Source organism: Pleurodeles waltl, chromosome 7 (genome assembly GCF_031143425.1).
Source record: "Pleurodeles waltl isolate 20211129_DDA chromosome 7, aPleWal1.hap1.20221129, whole genome shotgun sequence".
NCBI lineage: Eukaryota > Metazoa > Chordata > Amphibia > Caudata > Salamandridae > Pleurodeles > Pleurodeles waltl.
In genome coordinates this window covers 746,574,657-746,589,442 of record NC_090446.1, presented here as the reverse complement: position 1 = coordinate 746,589,442, position 14,786 = coordinate 746,574,657, and the positions used below count along the sequence as shown (strand labels likewise).

The following is a 14,786-nucleotide window of genomic DNA, read 5'->3' as shown; positions in this document are numbered from 1 at the left end:
AACCTGGACTGAAGCAGCACATCATGCATGCACCTTGGAAACTTGGCAGCTATGCCAGTGACAATGCAGGCCCCCTTTTGCCATGATGCAATTGTGCTTGTGTTGGGGCTAGGCAGCCAAAAGGTTACTGCAATGTCAATTCAGTTAATGTGGCTTTGTGTAGGATTTGTGTCACCCAAGAGGGTACCACGCGCTGAGTAGTTTAATGCTTGGCAAGTACGATCACTTGAACCAGGTGTAATGCTTCTAGCACAAATCCACATTTGGTGCACTTGACCTGATGTGCTGAGGAAGGTTATTCCAGGTGTAGCCTTCCACGTAAGAGAACATCCTACTTCCTGTCTTGCTCAAATGGATATGGAGGGTGTAGGTGAGAGCAAGTAATGCAAAGTGAAGCTTTATGATTGGGTAGATGAAGTATAGATGGTGGCTGAGCTAGATGGATCCCTGGTAGTGTAGTGCTTTGTAGATGTGGGCAAGCATCCTGAACTGGCAGTGGGTGTGACAAGTGTGATCAGGACCAAAGGCCTGATTTAGAACTTGGCAGATGGGTTACTCTGTCACAATGGTGATGGATGTCCCATCCTCCAAAATCTAACTCCCATTACATCTAATGGGATTGAGATGTTGACGTTGTTATTGAGTAACCCATTCACAAAGGTCTAAATCAGGCTCCAGGTCTCTTCGCATGAGGTGAGGTGTGATATGTGTGCCACTGGGTAGGTTGAGTAACAGTCTGACAGTGTTGAGTTGAATAGTTTGCCCCTTATGTAGCAGGTGTGCAAAGATGCTGTGATTGAGGGTATTAGTGCAAAACAGCCTACATGTGATGAAGGCTTGGGTGATGGTCTTACAGGTGTCAGGAGGGAACCATAGGAAACAAAATCTGACCATGCAAAATATGTGAAAGCAGCTGGTGTTAATAGTGACAATTTGATGGCTCATGGTTAGGTTTTTGTCCAGGAAAGGTTTTTGGGGTGGTTGGAGGGTGAGGGGGTTGAGGCAAGTTATGTGGACAACCAGGATTAGTTCATGTTGCAGAATATCATCACTTCTATCTTGCCAGGTTGAGTGTGAGCTAAGTATCTCACATAGAGTTAGCCATATTGGTCAATGGCATATTGCATCAACTTTTGGTTGGTGTCTCCTAAGAGTTATTGTATGGTCTGGGGGAGCATCATTGTTAGAGATGTAGTAGAATCCCTAGATGTGAAAGATGCTTGGTAGAGGAGTCATTTACAGGTTTAAGAGAGTGAGGCAGTTGTACTGTGATACGAAGGGGAAAAATTTAAAAATTCAAAAATAACTGTGACTCACACTCTTGCCATGCACTGCTTATGACCTCACATATTACATAATTCATAACATTTTCTATGACATCATTGATAGTATGATTTATTACATATAAAATTAAGTTATTGAGGACAACAACTTACATCACAGCGGTGCAAGTTATAGTTACTTGAGATAACTATACATTGTGAATTCAGTGGGTTTACGATTTTAAAATTTTACTCTATTACCCAACTATATCCTTAATAATTAGACCTTATGCTGCAGAGAATTTAGGGCCAGATGTACGAAGCCTTTTGCATGTCGCAAACTGCGAAAAATGCAGTTTGCGGCATGCAAAAGGCCGAACGCGATGCTCATTCCCAAATTGCGAGTCGGTACCGACTCGGAATTTGGGAATGCGACTCGCAAATAGGAAGGGGTGTTCCCTTCCTATTTGCGACCGCATCGCCATTCAGAGTTGCTTTGTGACCGCGAATGCGGTCGCAAACCAACTCGCAGTTACCACCAGTGTCACACTGGTGGTAACTCATTCGCAAAAGGAAAGGGGTCCCCATGGGACCCCTTCCCCTTTGTGAATGCCGAAAAATATATTTTTTCAGAGCAGGCAGTGGTCCTATGGACCACTGCCTACTCTGAAAAAAACGAAACCAAATGGTTTCAGTTAAGTTTTCATCAGGCAGTGGTCCTATGGACCACTGCCTACTCTGAAAAAAACGAAACCAAATGGTTTCAGTTAAGTTTTCATTTTGCAGCTCATTTTCCTTTAAGGAAAACGGCCTGCAAAATGAAAACAAAAAAACTGCTTTATTGACAAAGCAGTCACAGACATGGAGGTCTGCTGACTACAGCAGGCCACCATCCCTGTGAGTGCAGGGACCCACCTCATGAATATTGATGAGGTGGGTCTTTGCGACCCCATAGCGAGTCGCAGAAGGTGTCTGAGACACCTTTCTGCATCCAATTTTGCGAGTTTCAAATTGCGAGTCAGTCAGACTCGCAATTTGCAAGTCGCAAAATTGGAGTTTAAGTGAGTTAAGGCTGCCACTTCTCTAAATTAGAGTTGTGCGCAATTTGCATAGTTTTCTTTCACATTGCTTGAATATTTGGCAAACATATGCAAAATTCCACATAATTAAGTGAAATGCAAATGTAATTTAATGATATTTAAGAGAGAAATACATCCTTGTGTCACTTTTTGGTGCAAAGATGTAGTTAAACATATTACCTCAAACAATGGCCATTCTTATTCTGATGTTCGTTGTGTTCACAGTACATTTTTGTCATGAATGTTGTGTGTCGGACTAAATATTTGCTTCAAACGGTGTGTAATTATACAGAGTGGTGTAATAAAGATGCAGTGATATGTAAGTTAAGAGAGAAAAAAGCTATGCCTAGACATAAGTATGTCATTCTATTGTGTAAGGTTAGTCCTGGTTGTTACCCTCCCACAGTAAACAGGTATTCCTGCATCTGCTGTTGATACTACTGTGCTCAAAACTGTGACTGTAAGAAGGCATCAAATAACACTAAATATCATAGAAAGTAAGAAGGGTGATGAATCCGTGTGTGGAAGTGATGTGTGAAATGTGTGCCTACCTGTAGGGGGAAGTAAGAGTGTTACATGAGTGTGAAGAAGAAATTTATTTAAAACACAGAGGGATACACTTTGTTCCTTGGTTTATGTTTGGAGGTCCCCAGAACATACAGGCCCTATAGAAGGCTAGGGTGAATTGTTCAGTGGATAATTCCATCAACTGGTAAGACAGAAGTGTTATCCCAGTCTGCGCCCAGTAACTGACTTTGCCACCTGAATTCTGGAAAGCTACTCATTCTCCTGCCTTCTCTAACACGGTCTCTATTTTGAATTTTGAATTCCAATGTGGTGCATATTTCTTTCACCAAAGCATTGACAGAGTTTATCACCTCCTGCCACATGTCCACCTCCTCACCTCCACTAAAAGTAAATGGAGGCAGACCATATAGTTCCTTATATTTAACAACAAAAAAGGTAACTACGCAGTTTGCACCTCTCCTCAGTGAAGTACTTCTTCCTCTTCAATGGGGTTGACTACAGTGTGGAGGTTAAATCTATAGTATGACATCCTGAAAGTCATGCAGTCTAAGGGAAAGAGAGGAGAGGCTAGGATGGGGTCTAAATGTATGTTCCTGGTGGGTGATGTGAGTCAGGTGTTAATGTTTGAAGTCAGGTGAATACTATTTATCTATGCTTTCAATTCTGTGTTTTTCATAGCTGAGTCAGAGAGTTCCGCTTCTGCTGCTGAGATCTCCACCTGCACGCATAGTTCACATGTTTTGTCATAAAGTCACAAGTTGTAATTGTATGATCATACTTTTTATTTAAAGGGGTAGAGATTTGTATATACTAGTACTAGGTGGAGATTTATATTCTGAATTGGTGAATACCATTTTGGCAGCCATCTTCCCACAGGCATACGTGGAGATCTACATATGCGGAAAGCTCTGCACATTGGTTTTACTTTAATGAATAAGGCCCTTTCAACATAGCTGGATCTGAAAAATTATACCTCAAGACCAAGGCAATTTCAAGTCACTTTTCAGAGGGAGTATGTGAAGATTACCTGTACTGATATTTAAGAAAAGTAATAGATCCTATGACTGGGCAGCATAGAAGGACAGCTTGACTTTTGTTAATCTTGTGTTACAAAGTCAGTTGAAAGACATAGCACTAGTGTACAGTGATTTAAAAGAGAAATGTATAGTTCAAGAAGTTCTATGTACTTCTATGACTGATTTTCATTATTTCTGACAACAGGGAAAACTACTCTGAAGCTCTTGCTAAACTATAGATAGCAAACATCCAAAGACCAGTGTATCCTGAAATTTTTTAAAAACTAAGGCCCTGATTTAAGAAAAGTGGTGTTGCACTGGGTGCAGTGCCACTTTCATTGTGCCCCTTAGCGGGGCCCTCACGCCACCATGTGTGTCCCGTATCTAAGATACGACACACCATGCCAGTAGTTAGAGAAACTAGTGTCAGTTGGAGCTTTGCAGGATTAGTATCAAAAAAGTTGATGCTAATCCTGCAAGGCCCATTGAAAACATTGGCCTGCCTCCTTTTAATGCCTGTTCTGAGCAGGCATTAAAAGTGACAAAATAAATGTCACTTAGAAATCTTTTAGATTTCTTTGTGCCATTTCTTTGGACCCCCATACAGGGAAATGCCCCCTTTGTGTTCATGATGCCTGGCAAAGGCATAATGTTGTGCAAAGGGTTACAAAGTGGAGCAATGCATGCATTGCACCACTTTGTAAATTTGGCCCTCAATTTTGGCCTCATTGGCCCACATTAGCCTAAATAAAATGACACCAGTGTGGCATAAGGAGACACTAGGGGCTCTTAAATCAGCCCCTAACAATCTTCATTCTGCACTGGGAGCAAGGAATTCAATATTTGTCAATTAAAAATGTTGCACGAAGTATCAATGAAACTACAATGTAGATATTCAAGGCAAAGAGACTGGGGAGAGTTCAGATAATCTGATGAGTTGTTAAAACATTGTTTTCATAGATAACATTGAACCACTAAAATGGTGTTAAATAGTGCAAAATCTGTTAGTTAACTTTCAGTATTATTGGAGATAAATGAGAATAAGGCTTTGCAGAAAAATAGAATTGCTGTTGGACTAATGCCAATATAGCTGAAGGTTTGAGTTGAAAATGCAAGCACTCTTTATTATATCTTAGATTGATCTTAAACATGTTAAAACCACAATATGTACTCAATGAAAACCAGGTTTCCACAAAAGCCTCGATGATAAAAGTGGTGAATGCCAAATGAGCCTTTCCATCAATGTGGTGAATGAACAAATGTACACAAGTATCAGACTCATTACAGTGGAAGGAATCAGACTTTTTTCTGTGTGGTAATCCCAGATTTTTGGCCTTTTGCTGTGCCCTCTTTGTGCTGGTTTTAGAACTCTGTGCACTCTACCCATGCTAAATAGTAGTAATTTGCCTGTGATCTCCCTTTAATCAAGGTTGGATTGGCTTATTCCTAGTTGGCACATTTAACCTTCCTAGAAAGTACAGGACCTGGAGGTAAATGCCACGTGTGGACTTCAGCACCCATTGTGCCATGCACTGCGGTGATAGGGTAAATGTGACTTCAGTCCTATCCTGCATAGGTTATCTACAGCAGTGTAAAACCTGTGATGTGACTTGTCAAAATACAAATTTTTCACAGGAGAAAACTTTCTTTCAAATATTCATAGATCACCCTTATGGAGGATTTGTAACCCACAAGGCAGGGTGAACGGTATTTAAAAGTAGGGCATGTAGAAATGTAAAGCTAACATGTCTTTATAATGACTTTATATTGTAAGAAGATTCTGATGGCCCAGAAGAAATATTAGAATCAAGATTAAGGGGGTTATTACGACCCTGGCGGCCGGCGGTATGTTGGCGGTAACACTGCTAACAGGCTGGCGGTGTTCCGCCAGCAATTATGACCGTGGCGGAATTGCCACGGCCATACCGCCGGCCCCTCCACTTTCCCGCCAGGAGAATCCTGGCGGTCATAATCCCCAGGGCAGCGGTGCCAGCACCGCTGCCCTGGGGATTATGAGTCCCGGACCGCCGGCCTGTCCATGGCGGTACACACCGCGATGGAAAGGCCGTCAGTAAGGGGACTTGGGGTGCCCCTGGAGGCCCCTGCACTGCCTATGCACTTGGCATGGCCAGTGCAGGGGCCCCCAGGCATAGCCCCGTCGCGCGAAATGCATGACGGGTGCTACTGCACCCGCTGCACATCAGCATTGCCGCCGGCTCTATTGCGAGCCGGCTGCAATGTTGATGTGACATTTCCGCTGGGCCAGCGGACGGTAACACTGTTACAGCGGAAATGTCATAAGAGGGAGACAGAAATACCGCCTGCAATGGCGGTATTTTGTCTCCCGCGGCCTTGGCGGACTTTTGAAAAGACCGCTGAGGTCGTAATGACCCCCTAAATATTAATTCTGCTATTTCTGGATTGGGACCACTTTGAAATATAATCAAACCACTCTTTTTAATCTTTTTAATATATATTCAAGGCCAAACTTAAAGGTAAAATCTGATTTTTGATAAATATTAAGAAAAAGTAACTTTTAGAAGTTACCTTTGCCCTGCCCTAGGCTCCAGGAGGCCAATCTGCTTTAGGTCATCCAGCTGTAGTCCAGTAGGTGATTAACCTAGATGATGTGTGAAAACTGATACCAGAGCATGGACCATAGCTTGGGGGTGCTTTCTCTTCCCCTAGCATGAAGACCAGTTGGGGTGTGCCCAAGAACTTCAAAGGGGTTTTCTCATCACAAACAAATATTAGGTGATGACAGAAAAGGCCTTGGCTTTTTTATCTCTCAATTAGGCAGGCACTGTAAGAAATAGGCTTATTAGTTGAGAGGGGTGGAAACACAACTTTTGCCAGAAAAATGATGTCACTTAAATAACCTATGCTTGTCCCTCAGGTAGTTTGGCACAAAAGCAGTCAAGCTTAACTTAGAGGCATCTTGTAAAGTATGTATGCAGCACAAAAAAAGTAATAAAGTGAAAACACAACACAAGAAAATATCCACATCAATTTAGGGAAATGGAGCAAACTTTAATAAATAAAATGACATCAAGTGTATTCAATCCACTCAGTAGAAAAAGAGCTTTGATTTGGTAAAGTTTTTTGTGAACTCTAGCACTAACCATAGGTATCTGGGCACATGAGACTGGGTCAAAGTCAAACGTTAAGGCCGAGTGCAATGGACTGTGGGTCACTTACATGGTGTTGATTGGTCCCTGCCTGTGCTTACCTTTGGACCTTGAAAATAATCTTGAAAAAGTTCCTGAGAAGGTGAAATGTTATTGGGGTGATGAAGAGGAGCTGCTGAATGAGGTCTCAGGAAAGGCAGCACACCAAGGGTCCAGGACCTGGGGGGCAGCATCACTTGAGGGTAGGACTCATTTCATCAGGGTCCACCAGCAGCAGGCTGGTAAGTTGCACATTCTCCATGGGTTACTGTGTCCCTGTATCTCATGCAGGAAGCAAGCCACCTAGCCCGTGATGTCACTTTGGTGGTCCTGAGCTCAAGGAGCAGGTCAAGTCTTTCTTCTTAAGCAACAGGGCAGTCCTTCCAGCACCAGGGCAGCAAACCAGTCCTTCGTCTAAATCTGCATAGGTCCATAAGTGATAATAAGAGCAGTTCTAAGTGTTCAAAGTTTATACCTGTTGTCTTCCTTTGTCCTGGGGGAGCTCCTATTCCACCCCCAATATTGGTTCAGGAGAGTTCCTCCCTTCCCCTGTCAAAGGCTCCAGACTGTCTGGGGTTACAGAAATCTAGTGTCACTTTTCTTTGTGTGTCCTGAAGGCAGAACCCTTTGAAGTGTAAGTAGGACATGGTTCAAATCCACCCCAAGCCATCCTTGCTGGTGAACCAAACTGTCAACACCTAATCCCCTTTGTTTCACTGTCTGGGAGGAAGACACAAGCCTCAGAAGCAAGGCCATTCACAGTGGTGTGACCCAAGTCACTAGCAGAAGGGACACATGGTTGGGACAGGAAAATGCCAACCTTTTAAAAGTGACATTTTCTGAATTGTGACCTAAAATCTGACTTTCCATCAGATAGGAATTTACATTACTATTCATTTGAGTCTAAAAGCAGTATACCTGTATGCTAACAGTCAAAAGTTAGCAAGTATTAAAGGTAATAAGGTAACTCAGTGCTAGTAAATGGGAAATAAAAGCCTTACCAAAGTGAAAAATGACTTTAGGATTTTTTCACTGTCAGGACATGTAAAACTTAAATACCCATGCCCTACTTGTTAAACGCCATACACACTTCCCTGGGAACTTTTAGGACCTACCTTTGGGGTGATGTGTAAGTATTAAAAATTAAGGTTTAGGTCTGACAAAGTTGTACTTTGCCAGGTTGAAATGGCAGTTTAAAACTGCACTACAGGCTGCAGTGCTAGGCCTGAGACATGTTTTAAAGGGCTACTTTAATGGCGGGCACAATGAGTGTGCCAGGCCTTCCAGTTGCATTTAGTTTACATGCCCTGGGAACATGAAGTACCCTTCACAATGGGTTTACAAATACATTAAATTTCCCAATCGATTGTAGGCCAACTTTATCATGTTTCAGGAAGAGAGCACACATACATAAGCATTGGTTAGCAGCAGTAAGGTGCACAGAGTCCTAAAGCTAAGAAAAAATAATTCAACAAAAAAAGAAGGGTGAATGCAAAAGGTTTGCGGGTGGCCCTGCCGAGAAAACCAAGTCCAATAAGAACCAATCCCAGTGGAGAATGCTCATGCTACCACAGGAATGGTTTGAAGTGACCAGAAATGAGGGGACTACTCACTACCTTTGACACACTTCTGGGTGGACACACATATCCTGCGAGAGGAGAGCAGGGATTACCCATACTGAATTTCAGGAGTAAAGGTAACTGAGGGATTGTTTGCTGTATGGCAAATAGCAACTGCTCTTGGGAATTTATGCCCCATTGATTAGGGAATTGCCAGGAGTCACAACCCACCCACTAGCTAGCTAGTGGCAGCTTAAATGTGAGATCCCAAGGTATTCTCCTCAGAACGCTATTCTGAACCCTTTGAGGAAGAGAAGAGGACTGAACCTGCTCTATGTGACTTGAGAGGAGCCCTGAAGAACTGGACCTGCTCCTTCTTCTACCAGAACAAAGACATGAACTCCAAGGGACAGTTGGCTGACCTGCTATGTGGCTACAGGGCTACAAAAATCTCCAAGAAGACCTTTTTCTGATGTGACAAGCTGACCCATACTAACTGAACCTGACCTGGACCCTGTTAATGACCTCTGCTGGTGTGAGTCTTGATCCCCAAGTGGTGTTCCTGAGGTCCTGGGACTACATCTAGCTAACCCTCAAACCTGGGATTCAAAAGATTTTTTAACTTCCAGATTTTCAGAGGACCATGACAAACCACCCCAGCCCATTCGACCAAGGCATGACCTCACTGTGATACGAAATCAAGGGACAGATTGTCTTGTACCCTTTAGCCCCCCCAATGCCACCATGTGTGCACGGTATCTAAGATACCATGCACCATGGAGTTAGTTAGGGAACTAGTGTCAACATTTATAGTTAAACTTGCTAGTTCAGAGCTTTGCAGGATTAGCGTAAAATATATTGACGCTAATCCTGCAAAGTCTATTGAGGCCCAAAATGGATAATGGTGTGCCTCCTTTTAACACCTGCTCTAAGCAGGCGTTAAAAGTGCTGAAAAAAATGACACAATGAAATCTCTTAGATCTCTTTGCACCATTTTTTCAGCCCCCCTAGCGGGGAATGCCCCTTTTGCATACATTTTGCATAGTGCATGCATGTTGTAGTGCAAAGGGTTACAAAGTGGGGCAATGCATGCAATGAGCCACTTTGTAAATCTGGCGTGGCATTTTTGGACATCTAAAGCCACATTAGTGTAAAAAGAATGAAGCTAATGTGCTGTTAAATGACGCAAGGGCTCTTAAATCTGCCCCCAATTTTCACCCACTCTGAGCTTCGCCACAGCAGCAAATCTGTTTCAGGAAACCCTTGGTTGAGAAGGTATCTGGTCTTGTGGAACTCAACTTCGGATCCAGCTGCAGTTTTGCCCAACTTAATGATTTTGAGCTCCAAGAAAGAGATTAAATTCAAAGATAAAAATGCTATACAGTGCCAAAAGTAACTGCTCACTGAGAGGAATTCCCTAGTCACAAAATTTTCATTCCTCCCACTCTGACCTTTTCCTGCCAAACCCAACACCTATCTGACTTCCTGAAGTATTCCCAGAATACAGTCTGGTGTCTTGCCCTGCAGAAGGATTTTGACTTCCAGAAAATAGTCTCAAGGTAAAAGTTCTAACCGGGACAACCCTGGTTGATGTATCTGACCAAAACTTTATCACTATAGGCCTCAAATTGCAACTAGGTCCTAGTCTACCACAACCTTTGACTATTATTGGTGAATTGTGCTTTTTGGCAATAGATTTCCTTAAAGCTTTAACAATTCATATTTCTGAATCCTGTTGCTGGATTTTTGACATTTTGTTGTCATTTTATCCAATATTTGTTTTTATTCAGTTTGAGAATGTTATTTTACATACAGTAATAATAGTCTCATTTACTTTCTATTTCCTTCCACAGTTTTGCGAGGCTTTCAAAGAAAGGTGTTGCAATTCATCAATTTAAAGATAAAGTCTCAGACTTGACTTCAGTAAGTATATCAAAATGATAGCACTTTACAAACACAGTAAGTAAACATTAATAGTATGTTTATTAACTCATTTAGAAAAAACCATGTATGCTTAATAGTTAACATAATATTCCTGCAATTACCTATAAAGACAATTGAATCATCAAACGTTCCATAATTCAGTTGAGTGTGCACAGTGACTTTGTGACCACCCCATGGTGCCTCTGTAGTTTTCAAATTACATACTCACGTTGTAAAAGCTGGGTTATATTTTGCACCAAGGTAGTAAGAGTAGAGGTTGAACATCCCAATCATGAAGGCAACAAAAACCATGATGAAGATGACCATGAACTTGAAGATGTCCTTCACAGTTCGTCCCAAAGAAATTTGCAGAGGGCCAAAGCTTTCATTGGCTGGCAGAATATAAGCAATTCGTGAGAAGCTTAGTACCACTGCTACGGCATACAATCCTTCTGAGATAATCTGTGGATCAGAGGGGAGCCACTTGTTCCTGGCTGAAACAAATAACATATAGTTCAAGTTAACACAATAGGAATCACAGGATTATTTGTGACAGTTATAAGCAACACCAGTTACCCTGGGTTCACCATATTTGCTTTCAAGTATGGTGCTAATACCCTTATGTTCACAAACCAAACATTAACTTTTTCCCCCTCTGACTGTCTTTACTTCCTAATACAATTCCACACCCTAATTAGACATGAACTATATCTTCCAGCATTGGTGTATAAAGTATTACTTGTGTAGAATTTTTTTAAGCTCTCTTACATGTCTTTGTGAATTGTCCCAAAAACATTTAAAATTGGAAAAAACTTGAACAGTTGGTGAATATTTGTTTACAATGTGTACAAACAGAAAAGAGTGTGCCCTCCAAGCATATTTAATTCCAGGCCGAAAGTGTGATGTTTTGTAGAGTAAACAAATTTTAACACTGACGTATGGGATAGAGTTTGTCAAAACAAAATAAGCTGATGATAAAGCAGCTGCAGCCCACTTATTACAGTTTTAAACACTTTTAGACATTCAGGGCCTGACTTCCAAAGTTATCTTGCACTTCTGGGTAAAATACACTTCTGAGTAAGTTTACTATCGTATGACTATTTACAAAATCTGAGTGTAAGTTTACTTCATAGTACACATACCTACATGGACAGATTTACTACGTTTGGGAATTCAAAGTCATCCTTAGAAGTATTCTTGGAATGTTGCACAAGGCACAGGTTGTTAGGCATTCCAGTGGTAATGTCATGTAACATCTCCCACGGGAACCTTTTGCCCCTGTGCAAAATTGTATAATTGCAATTACACACAGAAGCAATGAAGCCTGCTGTGCAAACATACCATTATCTTTCCTTTTTGATGATGGGAAAATATTTTTCCTTTGGAGAAATCCCTTCCTTCTTATCCCTGTCAACTGGAGATGACCCTTTTTCCTTTGCCATCCTGGATGGTGAGATTAATTGAACCCTTGGCATTAGTACCGTTCCCATAATTTCCAGGGTGGAAATCGCTCAGATTTCAGTTTGAACACCCACATCTTTGTCTCTGGGCATATACAAATTTCCAAAGCTAAACACACCTTGTGGCACAAACTTCCCGCACTCATCGCAGATGAATCTACAGAAATAAATCACACCTGCCGGATAATACAGAATAAACATTTCATAGGAATTTGACAGTAATTAATCAAGATGCCGGTAACGTCTTCCCTAGTCTGGGTACTTTCCAATAAATACATCACACACAAAGCTATGCCATACATGTCTCTATTCTTCTGCGTGCAACCGCAAAATCAACTTTTTAAACTTGATTTCACTTCTCTATGTCCTAGCACTTACATCACAGCTCTACGGATTCCTTCAGGAGCCAAAAGCGTTCCCGTATCCTACTCAACCAACACAATCTTCCTCTATTAAATAAAAAAATTATAATTTTTTACAAATGTGAACAGAATTGTAGCTCTTCAATTAGCCTTCTTACTTTTACTGATCATCCTTCGTAAGCCGAGAATCGGCAAGAGGAGTGTCCAGGATCTGCAATAGCAATACAGGAGCAACGTTAATTGGGGGTTTTCCAGTTGCCCTTTCTGAACAAGTCTCTATGTTGACATCAGTATCCTAAATTGATGAACCAAATATGTGAATTGCAAAGAATCTTGCATAATTGATTTCCCAGGAGGTTAGGCAGTAACCATGTGTCCTTTGCTTGTTATATCATGAAATTGCTCATCATAAAATGGAGCATCGCACCTAAGCTTTCTCGTCTGATTGAGGAACATTCGATCTCTTGTGAAGACAATGCTTTTTTGCATGTTATCTCTTGTCTGCATAGGCCTTCATTTTCTCTTTATGACCCAAGTCTTTCATACAGGTTTCTTCCTCAGTTCTTGATCTTCTGTTGGTCCATTGAGGTAACGTGGTCATCATTTCTCTCCTAAATATCAAAGCTGTAGGGCTTCCACCTACGCTCGAGTAAGGAGTTGAACGGTAAGCTTGTATGGTAGAATTCAAGACCGACTTGAGGTTGAGCTTTTCCAATGCAGCACAGTGAACAGCTTTCTTTAATGAACTCATGAAACATTCAACAAGGCCATTAGACTGTGGCCACAAAGGTGTGCTCTTCTGATGCTCCCCAATAAGCAGATTGAGAAAGTCTCTGAATTTTAGACTATTGAAAGGTGGGTCAGTGTCACATATTAACATTGTGGGAATGTCACAATGATGCTGTTTAATCTCTTGATGACTCTTTCCTTAGTGATAGATGAGACATCTTCTATTATTGGAAAACTGGAGTAGTTATTGACAATCAACATCCATGATGTCCATTGTCAAGTGGACTGAAAAAGTCAACAGCAAGTGTTTCCCAGGCATGTTTTGGCAACTCTGACATGCTTAAGGGGTGTTCAGTGGTATGGATGACAAGCAGTTGCATACATGACAGGCCTTTAATTGTCCTTCAACTCTTTCATCGAGGTGAGGTAACCAAGCTCAATCATGAAGAGCCTGTTTTGTGGCAACAATTCCACAATGTCCTTCATGTGCAACTTCAAATATCTGTGGTGTAGACTGTCCGGAATGACAATACTCGAATCCCTCTGGATAATGCCTTCTTGTGTCATGGACAGTTCATCTTTGACATTTTTGAACTTCTGGTATTCACTGACACTGGTAAGAGGTCATGACTGATGTGTAACAATGTCATTCAGTTTTAACATATCACTATCTTGACTCACGGCAGTGACAATTTGTCCTAGTGAAAGGGCAGCATGCCTGTTTAATTCCACAATTACATTTATGTAGACTTCATCAGTCTTAGAAGGGGTACCTTGACACTATATAGGCACTCTAGAGAAATAGTCTGCAGGGTTTTGATCTTTCCCTAGATGATGCACAATTGTGTAAATGTTTTATTGTAATTGTAGACCCCAACGTTCAATGCGAGTAGGCATCTTGGCCGTAGTCAGCAATGCTTGATGATCTGTCACATGTGTAAAAGGTTTTCCGTATAGGAACAGGTAGATATGTTTCCAAGCCCACACCACTGCTAAACTCTCTTTTTAAGGTTATGAATAAGCACATTCAGTCTGGAAAAAGCTTTTGCTTACATATGCCATAATATGTCTTCAAACACCTGGGTGTCCACTGTGCTGTGCAAGGATTGCGCCTGACCTGACTGGGCTAGCATCCACAACTTCTGGGTGGAGCTTTGGATTGAAATATGCCATTTCAGTAGCATTGTCCATAGTTTGTTTGATTCTCTTAACGCATTATTCGCACTCATGTGACAAATGAAATTAAATATTATTTTTGGTCGACTCTCTCAATGGAGCACTCACAGTGGCAATGTCTTGTATGTGCCTGGAACAGTAATAAGCCATGCCATAGAATGAGTGTAACATGGAAACATCTTGTGAGGACTCTCAGTTGACAACACTTGTACTTTAGCAGCCATGACCCCATCAGAAAAGATATGGTTGAGAATTTCAACTTTTTCTTACTGAATTCACATTTTCTTAGCATTCAACATTAAACTTGCATTAACAAGCAAACAACACATTTGCCTGAGAGCTTTATCCTGCTATTTCTGGGTAGCTCCAAAAACGAATATGCCATCTGGATAGTTGAAGTAATTCATGACAGGCTTTATGATAGTTCGAATGACATCTTGAAAAATCTCTGCAGCTGATGAAATACTGAAACATAAGGGGTCATTACAACATTGGTGGTAAAAGTCGCTTACTGCTGTGCAGAAG

General features: G+C 41.5%; 1 protein-coding gene across 1 annotated transcript in view; it reads right to left on the bottom strand.

The window, feature by feature from the left end:
• Nucleotides 1-14,786, bottom strand: part of TRPC7 (transient receptor potential cation channel subfamily C member 7) — a 1,529,313-nt gene that overhangs the window by 346,872 nt on the left and 1,167,655 nt on the right. Inside the window, exon 7 of the mRNA XM_069199219.1 lies at nt 10,764-11,028. Coding sequence (XP_069055320.1) covers nt 10,764-11,028 — 265 coding nt within the window. The remainder of the gene's footprint in view (nt 1-10,763; nt 11,029-14,786) is intronic.